We start from the raw sequence: 17,507 nt of genomic DNA on the forward strand, positions 1-17,507 counted from the left end.
TGTGGGGGGCGCACGGGCAAGGAAGGGCTGAGTGGGCAGTGGGGCGCCCTCGACCCCCTCACCTGGCCTTCAGCACTTCCTGGACCTTCTGCTCCAGCTCCATCCGCCGCTGCCGCTCCCGGTCCAGCTCCTGCCGGAGCATCTCCGAGTTGGTCTCTTCCCTGAGCTTCCGGAGCTCCTCCTCTGCGGGGAGAGAACCGCCACGTGACCATGACCGGGGCTTGGCCCTGCTCCGCCCTCCCAGCACAGAGGTGCCCAGGGTGGGCGTGGTTTTCGGAGCCCTTGGACAGAGAGCCCCGCCCTCGCCAGCCAGGCTGTGGCAGCTCCCCTGGTCCTCTCTAGGGGACACCTGTGGGGGGCTACTGGTCGGGCTCCTCTCCCACGGTGGGCACAAAGCGGCAGTGAGGAAGTCTGCTCCAAGCAGAACAGGCGCAAACCACACGCACGGAAGGCAGCTGGCGGCCACAGCACCACCAGACGCCCCAGGGGAAGGAATCCTGGTGGCACTTGTGACCCAGTGGACATCTCCTGGACACACGCATGCCCTGGGTGTGGTCTGCAAGCCTCAGCCACAGAGCCGAGCCCCTGCCGGGGGCTGACAGATGGCTCCCACCACCCAGCCGCTGATGACCCAGGAGCACGGCGGGAGGGCCGGCGGGGAGCTCCTGCGGTCCGAGCCGGAACCAGGATGGGGTGAACACGAAGGCGGCGGGCTCCCGGGGGAAGGGCGGGCAGCAGGCTCAGCAGCAGCCTTGGCCCTGAGGCAAGGAGGGGCCTGGGAGCTGAGGGGGGCCGTCACCAGGGAGACCGGCCAGGGGCAGGGCGTGCAGAGCCTGAAGGAGGACCTGATGTTTATTCCCGGACGGGTGGAAACCAAGGGCCATGCAGTTGTGGGTTTGACTGCGATGTGTGATAAGCTAGGTGGCAGTCCCCCCAAAGAGGTCCCACCCTAACTCTGGGGACCTGGGACTATGTCTCCTCCATAGACAAAGCCCTATACTACAGAGGGGACCAAAGAAAGGACCTTGAGACGGGGACCATCCTGGTCATCCGGGCCCAGTGTAATCACCGTTACATAAACTAGCGGAGCCGGGAGGGGCAGAGGTCAGGGAGAGGAGAGACTGGCGGGCTGCTGGCGTAGAGGGTAGCAGAAGGGGCCGGCAGGCCGGGATTGTGGGCTTCACGAAGCCAGATGAGCCACGGGCGCAGATTCTCCCCCAGACCCTGCGGGGGACACAAAGCCCTGCCAACACGTGACCCTCGTTCTGCTGGACTTCTGGCCTCCAGAATTATAAGAGAACAAACATGCTATTTAAGGCCCTTGGTTTCTGGTGCAGCAGCAAGAGGAACCTCCACAGAGTGAGGCCCACGCGGGGGCTCAGATCCTGAGTGGACGGCTCAGTGCGTTTGCACACACTGGACACCCCAGCCTGGAGACAGCACAACCAGCCTCCGCCGAGGCCCCAACGCCTTCCATCTGCCTCCGTCCCCGACCATCCCAGAACTGACCACCAGCTAGCGTCCACATGCAGGCGAGGCCTCCCTTTCGGAGACCAGATATGACGAAGGTGGGTGTATCTTTGCTCATGCAACCAGGACAGGAGACCACGGGCTGGGGGCTTGAATCACAGCCCCTGATTCACCCAGGTTCCGGAGCTGCAAGTCCGCGGTCACGGTGCCGGCCGAGCCTGGGCAGCGCCGCTCTGGAAGGTCCTCCCATGGCAGAGAGGAAGGGCTCAGGCGTCTCCTCTTCACCTGAGGACACTCACCCGATCCGGGGTCTCCACCTCCTAAGCCCTGTACGCGTCTGGGGGGACACATATCTCGGCCCCAGCAGGGACTGAGCTCAGGCAGCCTGGCCAGCCCTCCAGCTTGCCCTGCAGAGCCTCACATACGCTATTCCATGGCGCTCTTCTGTGACCCTGGGGCTCCTCCGAGGCTCTGGCCCAGAGGAAGCACAGCCACAAGCGGGCCCTGCCTTTCATACTGTTCCTGAGACGCCAACCCTGGTCGGTGGGCACCGGCCAGGAGAGCACAGGACCCTGGCTGTCCCTGCAGGCGAATCCTTTGCTGTCCTGCAGAGCCCCCGCCACTCAGTCACCCCACCAACATCTGGGGAATGACACCTGGCCGCAGGCAGCTTTCTCAAGGACTAGGCCGAGTCCCCTGCAAACCCAACGAGCAAAACATCTGTATCACGATAAAATGCAGTGGAATCCATCCGGAAACCCCAGGCCGTCTCCTTCAGGCCTAAAGCTCCTGCAGATGGGCACCCAAGCCTTGTTTCTGAACTGGGCACACAGCAGACCCCCTGCCACAGCCCCACAATGACACAGGGCTCATCTCTCCGCCCTGCCTCGCCCCCGCACTTCCTGGATGTCAGCCCTGACTTCTTGAGGTTCTCTACCGTATCCTAGAGGGGTCAGTACCCACCGGGGAGAGATGGACCATGAAGGCGTGAGGAGCAGACAACCAGCTGCCTCACGGGGCGGGGCGGGGCTCCCCACGTCCGGATAGGATACAACTACGTGGTGAGACATCCTGACCGCCCTACAGGGAGAGGCGGGTGCAGTGGGGACGCGGCCCAGACACAAAGCCCCCGGGGGTAACACAGCCTAAACAGCCACCTCTGCACGCTGGCAGGGCTGCTGAGGGCCGAGACAGGAGCTCAGCCTTCTCCATGAGCACTGGCCGGAAGTGGACAACCCCATGTCCCCTTTATAGCAGGGTTAAAGTCGCCCAGTGAATCTGCTAGGTCCGCAGCACCCCGGGGCCCGGGCAGGACTGAAGCAGGCTGTTGAGCCCCGGATGGCTGGGGTCCACGTAGTCCCCCGTGTCAGATCTGCGTCCCACTGCTCCAACAAGCACCGCACAGCCTCATGCAGCGGGACGCTTGTGATGACACAGGGACCAAAACAAAGGCCCAGCCTCTCAGGGACATGCACGGTAAAGACAGCTGGCTGGGGGGAGCCCTGCTGCCCAGGAACCTTCTCTCTGGGGCGAGGGGCTTGGGGGGTACAGGGAGGTGCTCAGGGCGACCCAGCAGCTTCCTTTCAGATCCCCGCTGCCTCAGACCAAAGGACACAGGGCTGAGCCTGAGCCCCCAAAACTCTGGCCAAGGTCAGTCTGGCAGCTGGAGGCCCCAGGCGGGGTACAGCATGACTGCGTGTGAGAGCAGGACTCGCCCCGACGGAACACGGGGAGGCAGCGAGGCCCAAGGTACAGCATGACTGCCTGTGAGCGCAGGACTCGCCCCGACGGAACACGGGGAGGCAGCGAGGCCCAAGGTACAGCATGACTGCGTGTGAGAGCAGGACTCGCCCCGACGGAACACGGGGAGGCAGCGAGGCCCAAGGTACAGCATGACTGCGTGTGAGCAGGACTCGCCCCGACGGAACACGGGAGGCAGCGAGGCCCAAGGTACAGCATGACTGCGTGTGAGCGCAGGACTCGCCCCGACGGAACACGGGGAGGCAGCGAGGCCCAAGGTACAGCATGACTGCGTGTGAGCAGGACTCGCCCCGACGGAACACGGGGAGGCAGCGAGGCCCAAGGTACAGCATGACTGCGTGTGAGCGCAGGACTCGCCCCGACGGAACACGGGGAGGCCCCAGGCGGGTACAGCATGACTGCCTGTGAGCAGGACTCGCCCCGACGGAACACGGGGAGGCCCCAGGCGGGTACAGCATGACTGCGTGTGAGCAGGACTCGCCCCGACGGAACACGGGGAGGCAGCGAGGCCCAAGGTACAGCATGACTGCCTGTGAGCGCAGGACTCGCCCCGACGGAACACGGGGAGGCAGCGAGGCCCAAGGTATAGCATGACTGCGTGTGAGAGCAGGACTCGCCCCGACGGAACACGGGGAGGCAGCGAGGCCCAAGGTACAGCATGACTGCGTGTGAGCAGGACTCGCCCCGACGGAACACGGGGAGGCAGCGAGGCCCAAGGTCAGAAGACCCTCCAGCCTCAAGAGAGCCTGCCGCCCCGGCCACAACATCTGCCTGAGGAGTCCGTGGCTGGCTGGGTTTGGTCACGAACCAGTGAGAAACACCGAGGTTTGCTGCGTGCTGGGATCCACTGGCTCCGTAAAAACGTGGGGGTGTTCGGGGCCCTCTCGTGTGCCCGCCCCGCTGGGCCCCAGCGTCCTCCAGCTTCTGTAGACCTTTCGGGGCCCCGCCCCTGCAGACTCACCGGGAGAAGGCCCTCCCCAAAAGGGGCCTGGGGGATGCCAAGCCCAGCCCACGGGGAGCAGTCCCTCCTGGCTCCCCCAGCCATGGTTTCGCACGGTTTCATCCCCTCCGTCCTGGGGTGAAGCAGGGTGGCCCTCCCACAGTCACCTTCCTTGAAGACAGAGGTCCTGACCCTCCTCTGGGGGCATAGAACAGGGTTCATAAAGGGGCCAAGCAAAAGGGAAATCTGAGACGAGGGGGTGGCCTCTGCCCAGTTAGACCCAGAAACGGGGCCCAGCCCAGCCAGGGAGCAAGGGAAGTGTGGCCAGTGACGTGGGTGACAGGAAGGGCTGCGGGAAGCTCAGCCCAGGGCCCCCAGCCCTGTGGATGGAGCTGCATGTGCCCCCACCACCACAGTAGCCAGCCAGGCTCCTCTGTGCCCAGGGGACCCGTGTCAGGCAGCCAGCACATGCGGGACATCCTGAAAGTACCTCCAAACCCATGAATTCCACTGGTCTCAGCTCCTACCCCAGTGCCCGGCTGGTCCGGTTCCGCCCTGCGGTCTGGCTCGGAACAGCAGTCGGGTTCTTCGGAAAGCCCGTCAGAACCCACTGCTGTCTTGCCTCCAAGTCGGCAGGGGTTTGCGATCAAACCCACCCACTCAGCAAGGGCCCCCACCCCACCCCACCAGCTGTGTCTCCCTCTGCTCTTCCCTCGTCTTTGCCACCGGGACCTCCTTTTAGGTCTTCAAATGCCCACGGTCCGACTCTGCCCCAGGACCTTCGTACATGCTGAGGCCCCTCCCTGCCTCTCAGTCCTAAGCCGCCATTTCCCCTGAGAAACCCCCCTGCCTGATGCCCCCCACAAACAGAACATGGCATCCTGTCACATGGTCTTCTTCCTGTGGGTCCTCTTCAGGGTGTGGGAAGGGGATTCCTAGAGGTGACGCAGGTCCACAGGGCAAGGCTCAGCGAATGTGGCCACCAGTAACACGCTTCTCGGTCCACATTCATGCGACCTGGGCCCATGGCCCCCATGTGTTTACTGCCTGGGACAGTCCAGGACCCAGCCCGGCTCCGGGAGAAGCCAGAGAAGGCACGGGGAACGGACAGCAGAGGAGCGAGGACAGTGCGGCAGGCTCTCACGCGACATGCCTGGCGGCCAGAGCAGACGACTGGCGGTGAGCTCAATAGCAAGACACCGGTGGTGGGGGAGGGGCTGGTGTCTGGAAGGACACGGTGCACAGCCCCCACATCTCAGGCCTCGGCCTTCCCTAGTCTCTGCCCCTGAGGGTCCCCGCCTGTGATGGCCCCTCATGCACGCAGCGTCTGCTGGGAGGGAGCAGGGGGTAGCTGGTGATGGGGGACCCGGAACCCTAACATGTTACCAGCCCAAGAGCCCCAGCCCCCATGGGGCCCTCCCCTCGGCCCACATGAAGCCCGGCTGCCCAGAGAGGCCTCCCGCTCGCACACAACTTCCTTGGCAAACACACACTGCACCAGTGTTACACACTGGGCTCTGATGCCCTGGCCAGGGCAGACTTCCCGGGGGACCCCTGCGAAGTGCCCATGTGTGTACTGGCCCCAAGGGGTGAGCCTGGGCCCCTCGAGAGGCAGGTCTCCTGTCCTGACACAGGCAGGGCCCTGGGACACTCTTCCCAAAGGCGCCCATTGGCCGTGGGACATCTCTGTCCTCCCGCGTGTCTGCAGAGTGCGGCTCCACCACCTCCGCTGGGACTCCCTTCTGCACCATGTGACCCTCCCTCGGTGGGCCCGGCCTAAACAGGTGCTCGGCCCAGACTCACTGGATGAACCCGTGGACCAAAGGCTCAGAGTGAGCCTCCACGGTGACCTGTCAACCAAGCGCTCACAGGCGGACAGTCCTGAAAATGGGCAGGAGCGCATCTCTCCCAAGGGGAGTGGCCATGGCTCGGTCGGGTGCCCTGGGGGCCGCCTCTGTGAGCCACTTCACAAGGACCGGGCTTGGGTGAACGTGCAGAGAGCCAAAGAGATCGCCATCTCATTGTCTGCTTTATATGGGGGCAACGGGGGACAGCCAGGAGGGTGGTGGACAGTGAGGCCAGCGGAGAGGAATGCGGGCCGTGAGGACAGTGGGGGGTAGCAGGGGGCAGTGGAGGTGGCCAGGGAGGGGGGGACGGTGGAGGACGACGGGGGGCACTGGCTACTCTTGTGGGGAAAACAGAGGCGAGGGATGGCACGTCATGACGACGTTGCTCCCGGGAGCCCCGGCTGGGGGCTTCTGGTGCTTTCCGGTCTGCTCCTGAGCACCAGCACCCACCCACCCCCCAGCCGCCTCCACGGAGCTCAGCTCCACCTGAAGGTCCCGGCAGCCCCACACGCGTCCGGTATCATCAGCGGGAAACCACACTTTCCTTAGGGGGCCACCCCGAACTCCCTTCCCCGTGACACCAACCCGTGAGAGCTCGCACGTTGCTGGGTTCCGCCGCGTGGCAACCGTCAGCAAGGCCCACGGAAATAGGTGTGGACACGGAGCCCCCCGAGACCCGCCAGAGCACTGAGCAGACAGGCTCACAATCACGGGCCGTGTCAGAGACGCGGGGGCCCCCGCTGGCCGAGAGCCGTGTCCCCCGAACCATGTCCCCCGGCCCCACCCTGTCCTTCCCATGAGGGAGGCGGATACCTCCGCCCCAGAGCTGCCCCCCATGCTCCTGGGCCTCCCCAAGCCGAACGCACTCCTTCCACCACCCCCAGCCCTCACCCCTGCACCCGGGCCATGAAGCCCACCCGCTGGCCAGAGCGAAGCTGCGAGGAGACGTCCCCTTTCTCTGGTGCTCCTTCTAGAAAGTTCTTTTCTGGTGGCTCCTTCTGGAAATTTCAGGAAGGATCTGTCTCTTGCTTTTCCGCACTTCTAGTGGCGCTGCACTCCTCAGCTGGTGACCCCGGCCGCAGTGACATCACTGTGAGCTCTGACTGTCCGCCTCCCTCTCACAAGGCCGCCTGTGAGGAATCAGTCTGAGCGCGCGCAAGGTCGGCCCAGAGAACAGCCCGCTCAGATCCTCACCTCGAATTACGAATCCCTTGTGCCCAGCAAGGTGACCAGTCAGTCACGGTTTTGGCTGCACTTTCAGGGGCCAGGATTCTGCCCCCCACATTCCTTCCTGAGACAAGACACTGCGTCCAAGGAGCCATGCTGGCCCCGGGAGGAACTGATGAGCCTTTCTGTCCACCTGGCTCAAAGGGGGCCTTCTTGTCCCAGGAACACACCTGTTCCAGGCTGTTCTGAGCCCTTCTGTGCCTCTGCGTGGGGCAGGCTGCAACCAGCCTGCCTCCCGGGCCCAGGGAGCCACCCTGGCAAGGGGCCTGGGAAACCCACTCGTCCATCTGAGCTGGGGCTGAGTGACAGGCAGGGTCCCTAGGAGTGGGAGCCCCAACCCACACATCAGGCTGCTTAGTCACAGACACACATGGCAGAAAGGCCACCGTGTGAGCGCCCACCAGGCCTGCCCAGGACGTGCCGCGAGGTTCCCGGCACAATGATCCGCTCCCTTTCAGGGACTGGTAATGGCCACAAGGGCCTGTGACATCTGCCGATCCGGCACAGACAGCCAGGGGCCATCGGAAGCCTGTGGGAGGTGGGGGGACCCAAAATGCCTGCCTAAGGAGTGAGTCTGAACCCCCAACCTTCTAGAATCTGAGGTCACCCCCGGGAGACAGAAGTCAGCACTGTCATTCATTCATTCCCTCCCTGAGCTCCTGTTTAACGGGGTCCCTGCGAGAGCAAAGCAAGGCTGTGGGATGTGGCACGGAGGGAAACCAGGCACGCTCCCCAGCACACGGCCTGTCGCCACCCACCGCCCACCAGAGCAGCTGGGCAGCAGACTTTCTTTTTTCCTTTTTTCGTTTTAAGATTTAATCTATTTATTCCTTTTAGAGAGAGAGAGAAAAACGCTGCACCGGCACCTGCTAGCCATGGAGGGGTGGGGGGGAGGGACAAGCAGTGCGCACGCCGAGTGCAGAGCCTGACGCAGGGCTCCAGCCCAGGACCCCAAGATCACCACCCAGGCCAAACGCAAGAGTCCGGTACTCAGCCCCTCGAGCGACTGAGCCATGGAGGCTTGACTGTCCGGTGAGGCTCGATGTCCCAGCGGGCCAGGTCCCGCTCACGTAGCAGCTTTCAGGGACCCCGACAAGAAGACCGTCGGGTCAGGCTTGCAGCCCACCTCCTCACAGGGGCCGCTGACCGCTGCCTTCAGAGGGACATGGCAAGCGAGCCGCAGACGGGAGCCCCACGAGGAGGCGGACGGCAGCGCCGTGTGGCCAAGCGAGTTGTGCAGCAGCTGCGCACGCGTGGCCGCCGGCAGGCCGCCCCCAGCCCGAGAGAAGGGCAGACCTGGCATGCCGACGGTCACCCCGGCACCTCACACGGTGACTCAGAGGGAGAAAGACAGAACGCCTGGGCTCCCGCCCACCGTGCGCCCAGACGGCACGGGCCGCAGCCCAACCCCGCAGCCCAGCCTCCGGGGAAGTCACTGGGAGGAAGGAACCAGCTTCCAGGCTATTTTTAAACCTGTAAAAGTAGAACTCTTCAAGCAAGAGTCCTCTTGGCACATAATTCAACAGGCCCAGCCACAGCCAAAAATAAAAATCAAGTGATAATCCTTAAATAAAACTCCTTCCCACCAGCCAGGCCTGCAAACAGAGACCACTGGAAAAGCGGAGCTGTTTCTGCCACCTGGCCAGGTGGGAGCCCAGCACACCTGGGAGCCCCAGGCTCCGCCCCCTCACCTCCCTTGCCAGTGGCGACCTGCTAGCCCAATTCACCCCTCTGGCCAACGCTGGGTACCCTTCTAGAAGGTAGGGCCACGTGCTCAATGGTGACGAGTTATCAGGTTCTGGAAAGGGCACAGGTTTACTTTTCAATGGCCAGAGAAGAAGCCACTGCGGCCTCCCCCCCATAGCTGCTCTCTGCAGAGGGACAGTCGTGATTGGCGACCCCGGCTGCTACAGTAAACCTGCACCCGCCCGTCCTCCCTGCTGCTGTGCCCCTCGCGCCCGGGACGAGCGGTCAGCGACTGTGCCCTCAGAGACCCGCGAACAGCACTGCCTCGAACAGCTTACGCCACTGAGATGGGCGGCTGAGACATCGGCCTGTCAGTGTTTCCAGGGTGTCTTAGGAAACGGACTGGGGGTCTGGACGAACAGGTAGTGTGTTGAAATTTTTTCCATGTAAACTAATAAGAAACAGGGTCCCAGCCTATCCCAGGAACCAAAAGCCCTTCACGAGAGATGGTGGGCTTCATCAGGCCGCCCGCGGTCCAGGCTCTGGGACCCTGGACCCGGTTCGGGAACACAGAGTGTGTGGGCGCCAGCCCCCCCGTCCACAGTCCCTCTCTCTCCAACGCAGCCCTCAGCGACGACACCTGAGCCCTCCGGGCCCCTGGTCGTCCCTGGGGTTGGGGCAGGCAGGGGCTCTGCTCCCCAGCAAGGTGAGACCAGGCCGAGTCTCTGAGCGGGGGAGCAAGGGTGGCACACACGGAAGACGAGCTGCGGGCCCAAACGCCAGATAGGACGGAGCAAGCGTGTGGAGGACCAGAGCTGGGCCGGCGCCCGGCGGGGCCTGGCAGGGTGTGCAGAAGCTCAGTAGAAGAAACAGTCTGTTTGCTCATCCACTCGTGTCCTCACCCAGCACTGACTCACCCGTCCACCGTCTACCCCCACCCACCATCCACGCACCCACCCAGCGACCCATCCATCTGCTCGCCTACCCACGGACGCATGCGCCCCTAGGCAGTGTCCACTCAGATACGTACGCAGCATCCCGCGGCCGCCTGACTGCAGGCCCGAGCTGGGGGACACAGAGATAAGGCGGCAGCTACCTTCCCTCTGTCACATGAGAATCTTGCTCCGTAGAGAGAGGAAATGTGGATGAGGGAGAGTTGGGGCAGCCCCATACCACAGGACAGCCCGTCTCTGCCAGCTGGGCCTCATGCACACGGGTGAGGGTCTGAGCAGAAGGGGACCGGCCAGGAGCTGGCCGAGGGTGGGGAAAGATGCGGCCCCAGCAGCTTCTCTCCTCCTGTGCCCGCGGGAGCTCAGCCCTACCACCCGTACGTGGGGGGTCACATCCTCCCCAACCCCAGGGAGCGGTGAGGGGTTCAGGGGGAGATGCAGAGCACCATGGAGAGAGGTCCCAGAGCTCAGCATGGCTCCTGCCTTGACACTCTCCACGGAGCTCAGTTCCGTCACCTTCCACAGGGCCCGTGAGAGGACGCTGCCGACCCCGGACACAGAGCCCTCCGACACACGGGCAGGTGTGTGCCAGCTTCCTCCCCGACTTCACCCTTACCCCAAGACCCCTGCAGCCCTGGGTCCCAGAGAGCAGGGCTGGCACCAGCAGGACCAGGAGCCTCTCCCCTGAAGTGCGCGCTGGCCAGGCGGGGTGCTTGGCTCGGATGACGCGGCCTGGGGCGGCGAGCTGGCCTCCGAGCCCAACGTCCGCGATGAATGATTACAGGCACTTCTTACCCGGCAATGGAAAGATCTAGAAATACGGAATTCTGGCCCATTCAGTGGGTCGGACAGGTCATTTTCTTAGGGGCCATTTCCATTTTTTCTGAAATAAAGCTCATGTGATCTGCATACCCAGACTCACGTCTGTCATCTGTCCTACCTTCTGTGCCAGCGAATTCACAGCAGGACCACAGCCAAACAAACAAGAAACCAGACCCCAGATGGACACCTGCAGATCCCGATCCGCTCTCTGACCAACCCCACATCTCACCCTGCTGTCCACAGGCTTCGAATGGCCCGACCCCCTAGCAGCAGGCTGCGGGCAGCTCCTGGGCCCTCCTGTTTGCAGAGGACTTTGTGAGTGAGAAAGTGCTTCCTCCTCCTCCGTCACCCACGCTGGCGGCTCAGAAACTGGCCTTCCCTCCAGGGCCCTCCTGCTAAGTCTAGGCACTCAGAGAGGCGCTTCGGGCCGCAGGAGTAGACTGGTCGCCTCCCCGACCGGCTTCTCCGGAAAACCCTCTCCCATGGGCAGCCGGGAGCCATGCTGACCTGCTGTGTATCTGAGCAGGAAGGGGGGCTTGCAGGAGCGCCGGGGCCCGAGATGAGGGGCCTTCCCCCGAGAACACGGCCTACAAGAGCTACCTCTGCCGTCCGCCCACCTATATCCACTGGGAACCCGCACGCACCTGGCACCGGGTGGGTGTCAGTGGCCCAGGGAGGATGGTCCCGACCCCGAGGGCTCAAGACCCCAGGGCGGGGCCCCCTGGGAGAGGACCCCCAGCAGTCCGGGGAGGATTCCACGACCTTCACCTCAACATGGGAAGAAAAAACCTCTCGGCCACACAGAACCCAACATGGGTAAGGGAGCCTCAGGCTCAGCCCGGCCACCAGGATGCCCCCGGACCCGTGAGGCTCCACAAGCATTTCCTCCAGGATCCAAACTGCACACCAAGTCACTGTGGGGGAGAGCCTGCGTGAGCCGCTCACAGTGCTGGAGAACCTCCTTTCCCAGGGCCCCCACCCAGCCGGGGACAGGGAAATGCACAGAAACGAGAAGAGGGCGCATGAGCTCAGAAGGCAGCAGCCGCTAAATGAAAACGAATGATGCTCTCAACTCATTTATGTGCCTCTTTAGCAGATCCAAGCTCCTGCCTGCCATCACGAGCCGGAGCGCACTCCCATCTCCTGTTCCCCCTCCTGCGTCATTCCTCCCGGGGACATCTGTACTGTTCAATATTTCATGGTGAAGCCAGCCGCTGCACACTCGGGCTCCTCCCCATGAAGAATAATCGTCTGCTTTCGGGGAGAAAGCACTGCAGGTCACTGAATGGAATTTTCCCACCCACCGTGCGGGCTTTCGCAGATGAGGGAGCTAAGGGCACAAAGGACACAGGTCACTGGGGTCACGCCGTGCGTGCAGCGTCCGCACGGCAGATGGAACACGGGACACGCGGAAGGACCATCCGGAGGGACCTGGGGAGACGACGTGAGTGTGGAGAAAGTGAGACCGGGACAGGGTTTATCTTAGAGAGACGGTCAGGACAAACGAACGCACCTGCTTCCACGACAGAGTCAAGGGAAGGGTCAACCCCAACATCGCAAGGCGGTGAGTCAGCAGAGGAGTGACAGCCCGCGGGAAAACCGACTCCCTGTGGCAGAGTACACCGTGACAGCAACCACGTAAATAATTTTAGGTGATTGCAAAAATAAGATTAGTTTTAAAATGAACTGTTCAGGGACGCCTGGGGGGCTCAGTGGGTTAAGCCTCTGCCTTCGGCTCAGGGTCCTAGGATTGAGCCCCGCATCGGGCTCCCTGCGAGCCTGCTTCTCCCTCTCTCTGCCCCTCCTGCTCGTGCTCTCTCGCTCGCTCGCTTGCTCTCTCTCAAATAAATATGTAATCTTTAAAAACCAAAAATGAAAAAGATGAGAACTCTTTACGACAGGTGTTAATAGAACAAAATGACGCTGTGTGCCTGCTGACGCGGCACCACACCTGGGACACTCCCGACCTGACCTCCCCATGGGGATATGGAACACACCCAGACCAAGGTACCTGTACTCTTCGAGAATGCTGACCTCTGGAACACAAAGTCAGGCTGAGCCACGGCTCAGTGACAGGAGCCTATGGACACAGGACACTCGTGGGTAAAGTGTGACATGTGACCAGGCACCTTCTGCTAAAAGTTCCAGGACATCCCTGCATACCCAGGGAAGCTGGAGCGGGTCTCAGGCTGGATGAGTGTCTGGTGACCACATTCATCTCCACGCAGTGACACCCGGACTGACAGGCGAGAGCAGATGCTCGTGCCCAGGAAATCCACAGAAGCCATCAGAGCCCGAGGGACAGTGTGTCCGCAGATGGCCACCAAACATGGTCAGGGAATCAAACACACAGGTGGACAGAAGGAAGGATCCGAGACAGGCCGGCAGACAAACAGGGTCAAATGCTCTCCTTGGGGACAATCTGGCTGGCAAGGCCACAGGGTGCTTGGTACTCTTCTTGTGACCTTCCTATGAATCTAAATTGGGTCAAAAGAAAAAGTGAGCAGGAAACCAGAGCCATCTCTCAAGACCTAGAGCAACAAGAAACACAGGCACGCGGGTCTGTACCGAGTTGATGACGTCGCCACAGAGGGGAAATGTCACAGTCCCGTCCCCGTACAAGCCTCGTGGCATCGGTTCCGCCGAGTGCAGAGGAACCAGCGAACACAGCGGGGCCACCTTGTGTGGGACCCAGGCATGAAACAAGCGAGGCCTCGCCCGTGTCCCCCGTGGGAACCAGGACCGGCAGCAGGAGAGGCTCCGAGAATGGTCTGAGGAGGTCGAGTGAAGCCCTCGGGGTTTGGGAGCAGAAAACACACACCGGCGCCACAGCTGCCCCACGGGGGAGGTGACGCAAGGGCCTGCCGGTGGACAGGCGGACAGAGAGACCCAGCGTGGTCCACCCACACGGCGGACCGGAGAGGAAGGAAGCGCTCACACCTGCTATGACCCTGACGAGCCCGGAAGCGCTGTGCTCCCTGAAGTCGGCCCCCACAAACACACAGACACCCTGAGGCTCCATTCACACGAGCCCCCAGGAGTCAGAGGGACGCTGGGACGGTGGCGCCACGGGCGGGGGAGGGGCGGGGGACCTGCGGTTTCACAGGGGCAAGGTTTCAGTTTCAAGAGACGGCCACAAGGTGGTGATGGTGGCACAACACGGGGAAAGGGTCAGGGTCAACGCCCCTGAAGGGCACATGTCCCAATGGTCAGGACGGCAAATCTTAGATCATCTGTCCACTTTTTCATTATTTTTATTTAAAAGAAAAAACCCCAGGGGACGTCCAGGTGGCTCAGTCCCTTAAGCGTCTGCCTTCGGCTCAGGTCATGATCCCCGGGTCCTGAGATCCAGCCTCGCGTGGAGCTCCCTGCTCACTGGGAGGCCTGTTCCTCCCGCTCCTCCTTCCCCTGCTTGTGCTTCCTCTTTTGTTATCTCTGTCAAATAAATAAATAAAATCTTGAAAGAAAGAAAGAGAGAAAGGAGAGAGAGGGAGGGAGGAAGAATCCCCAAACTCCATGGTCTTGGATACAAATTCAAGTTCTCAGAATGAACTTGGGATGCCCTACCTCTGCCCCCTGGAAAGGTCAGAAACACCGAGAGCAGTGAGTACCCCCAGAATCCTTATTTACCTTCTTAAAACTACTTTCGACCAACAGGAGCCGGAGAAATGACTAATTCCGGGGCAGGGAAGGGAATGTTGAAGAGGAGCCTGGGAGCGGGGGCACCTGGGTGGCTCAGACTCCTGATTTCGGCTCAGGTCATGATCTCGGGGTCCTGAGAGGGAGCCCCGCATTGGGCTCCACGCTCAGTGGGGAGTCGGCTTGGGATTCTCTTCGTTGGCCCCTCCCCCATCTCCACATGCACGCATGCTCTCTCTCCAATAAGTAAATCTTTAAAAAAAAAAAAAAGCCCAGCGTGTCTCGTCACAGCAGAAAGCAAGGGATCGCTCAGATCTCATGATGCCCCCAACAAGCCCAACACTCTCACCGGTCACCCCCGGAGGATGGTCTGAGCAGGGAATCGGCTCCTGATTTTGGAAACTGGACACTAAGGGAGATAACCCAAGCCTGTATCCTGCCCTTGCCTAGGGGCCAACCTTCGGAGCAATCGAATACTCAGATTTTCAGAAATAGGTCAGCGAGAAAACAGAGAGAGGTTGGAGGGGTAGAAAGTCATCGTTCTGTAAGCGACAGATCGAAGGCCCGTGACCAAGGACAGAAAGCACCGCAGGGAAGCCGCCACCGAGGGAGTCCTCCCAGAGAGCACCCAGGGGACACGGCCAGCTGGCTCCATGGGAGCCCACAGGGTCACCCAGGCCAAGGTACAGGGTGCAGGCGCCCCCTGCAGCAGGCCTGGGTTCCACCACAGAGAACAACTCAGAGAACCAGCACCACTGGAGCCTGAAGAGGGGCACCAGTCACTCAACGAGGGGCCTCGGGTGCTGCTCCGGGGGTTGCCAAAAAATGAGGAGACTGTTGGGGAACTCTGCGCTTAGGCGGGGGGTCTGACGATCTGAAAGGTAATGGATGTTTTCAGCTGAAGTATCAGACGCGTGGCTTTCATTTTTAAAACACCAGGAGCTGCCGACTGACAAGTACAGATGAAGGACAAGGGGCTGCCCGGGCCTGGCTTCCAAAGCCAGCCTGGTGGGGGCCACCTGCCCGCCGCTGGCCACCTCCTGCCAAAGCTACGAGCAAGTGAGACATTCTGCTTCTGTATCTGCTCGAAGCGTCCCGTGGTTTAAAGGAATGTCCGTAAGGGCCGCTTGCCACAACCGCACCACACACAGCCTACGACATAGGCTGCCCAAGAGGAAACGAGACGCTCCTCCGGCAAAACGCTGAGGACAGACCACAAGCACGGGCTGAGATGCCAGCCGTGCCGGGGGCGGTGGAGGTGGAGACCCAGAAAGGCGTCCCTGTGGGCCCCCGCCATCCTGCCCGGCTGTCCGCCCAACGGGGACTTGCACCCCACCTGCCCCGCCCGTGCCAGGGAACCCCTGCTCGCTCCCCAGCTGGGGCTCCCTGGTCAGACGCTCCCGCACGGACAGCGCTCGGCTCCGCCTCACCAAGGCCCCCGTGAAACCACCCCTATTTGGCCGCTTCATTGACCAAGGCAACTGCACCAAGTCCCACCGATGCCTTGGGCAGCATCTGTCCAGCTCTGCCAGGACTGGCCAGGGCACCCGTGGGGCAGCCGGCCCCTCCATTCACACAGAGCCCCCCTGTGGGACCTCAGCGTGGGCCAAGGTCACGGGCACCAGGTCACCAGGACCTGATCAGGCTGGCCCACCACTGCTGGGAGGCACCTGCCTGAGCAGGCTCGGCAATGACCTTGGACTCGTGGGGAGACCACGGTGCTCCACGGCACTGTCCTTGGAACGACAGTGCCCAGGCCCAGCTAGCAGAGGGACGACACCACCCCTGCACACGCCCACAGCCAATGACCCTGTACACGCATGCACACACACGTCCACACATGCGCACGCTCCAACACATACACACGTGCTCGCACCCAGGGGAGCGTGGACAGGCTAGAGGCGTTCTCCTGGGGGGCTGGACACTGTGTAGAAATGCAGCGAGGCCCAAGTTACCTGCTTCCCAGGAGAGCAAGGCAGGGCCGGCCCTCAAGGCTCCTCGCCACACCCAGACACCCACTGTCCCGGGCAGGCGAGGGGCCCCACGTGGCTGCGGAGCTGGGGGGCCCATGGCTGGAGCCCAGATGCCCCCCAGCATGTGGACAATGAGGAGGGCGGCTCCGGCAGGGACCCCGAGGGATGGTGTCTGTGGGCCCCCGGGAGCAAGGGAAGGCAGGCAGAGGGAGGGGACCTGCCGCGGGCCCTTCCTCCTGGCCCGGCAGGTCTGGGCCGGCTCTGGGCCTGCGCGGCAGGAGGCTGCTTCGCTCTCCCCGGGTCGTCCCAGCATCTCTGCCCTCTCCTGGGCTTCAGTCATGGGAGCTCCGCAGGACACAGGAGGGCACGCGCAGGGGTGCCACAGCAACCTGCCCGCGGTTAACCCCTTCCCAGCCAGAGGGTTCTCCCACGCAGACCCTTGTCCTGGTCCCACAGCTCCTGTCCGTGATGCAGGACAGAGGGTGAGCAGGGAGTAAAGGCCGAAGTCAAATGAGTTCATCTCTGTGAGCAGCGCCAGTTGCTCCCACAGTGGTTTCTACTATTTCCACCCAAGAAGCGAAAACCCCAGCGCAGGGCACACAAGGGGAGGCTGTGCCAGCGGCCCACACGCCAACCGGATGGCCACACGACGACGAACCCCTCGGACTTGCCCTGCCTCCTGGAGGCGGAACTAAACAGAACGCGGCACAACGGCTCTGCTCCGTCCTGTGTGCGGGACACGCAGCTCACCAGAGCCGCTCAGCAGGGAGCGTCCCGGCCTCCCTTCCGCACAGTAAAGACCCTGTCACTGCGCGGACGGAGTGCTGGTCTCGGGGGAACGGCAGAGGGAGCCTCCCCTGGGGATGTCACACAGGAGCCACGTATCCCCAGCTCGAGCGAGCCGGTGACTGCTGGCACAGGGCTTCCCCAGCCCCGACGCCCTTCTGCACGTCTGTGGGATGCCTCCCCCGTAACCCGAGCCAGGGGTACTCACGTAAGAAGTGTTTTTCCAGTAAGGCGATTTCCAGGTGGCCTTTGATCTCATTTAATCGATCAAACTCTGTCCGGTTAAAGTCCTGGACCCCGGAAGCCATGATGAGGGTCCCCGGACCAGCCTAGGAGAGAAACGGCGAGAGCTCAGAGGGGCCGCCTCCAAGCGCCCCGCTTCTCGGAGAGGAGCCCCGAGGACCCT

At 62.4% G+C, this 17,507-nt stretch overlaps 1 protein-coding gene across 7 annotated transcripts in view; it reads right to left on the minus strand.

The window, feature by feature from the left end:
* Window positions 1-17,507, minus strand: part of GRAMD4 (GRAM domain containing 4) — a 74,592-nt gene that overhangs the window by 19,405 nt on the left and 37,680 nt on the right. For all 7 annotated transcript variants that reach the window (XM_082739614.1, XM_082739609.1, XM_082739612.1 and 4 more), the window contains exons 3-4: window positions 17,310-17,430; window positions 63-183 (exon numbers count right to left, since the gene is read on the minus strand). In XM_082739614.1, the coding sequence (XP_082595740.1) occupies window positions 63-183; window positions 17,310-17,430 (242 nt within the window). The remainder of the gene's footprint in view (window positions 1-62; window positions 184-17,309; window positions 17,431-17,507) is intronic.

This window comes from Mustela nivalis (assembly GCF_964662115.1).
Source record: "Mustela nivalis genome assembly, chromosome: 7".
In the NCBI taxonomy this organism is placed as follows: Eukaryota; Metazoa; Chordata; class Mammalia; order Carnivora; family Mustelidae; genus Mustela; species Mustela nivalis.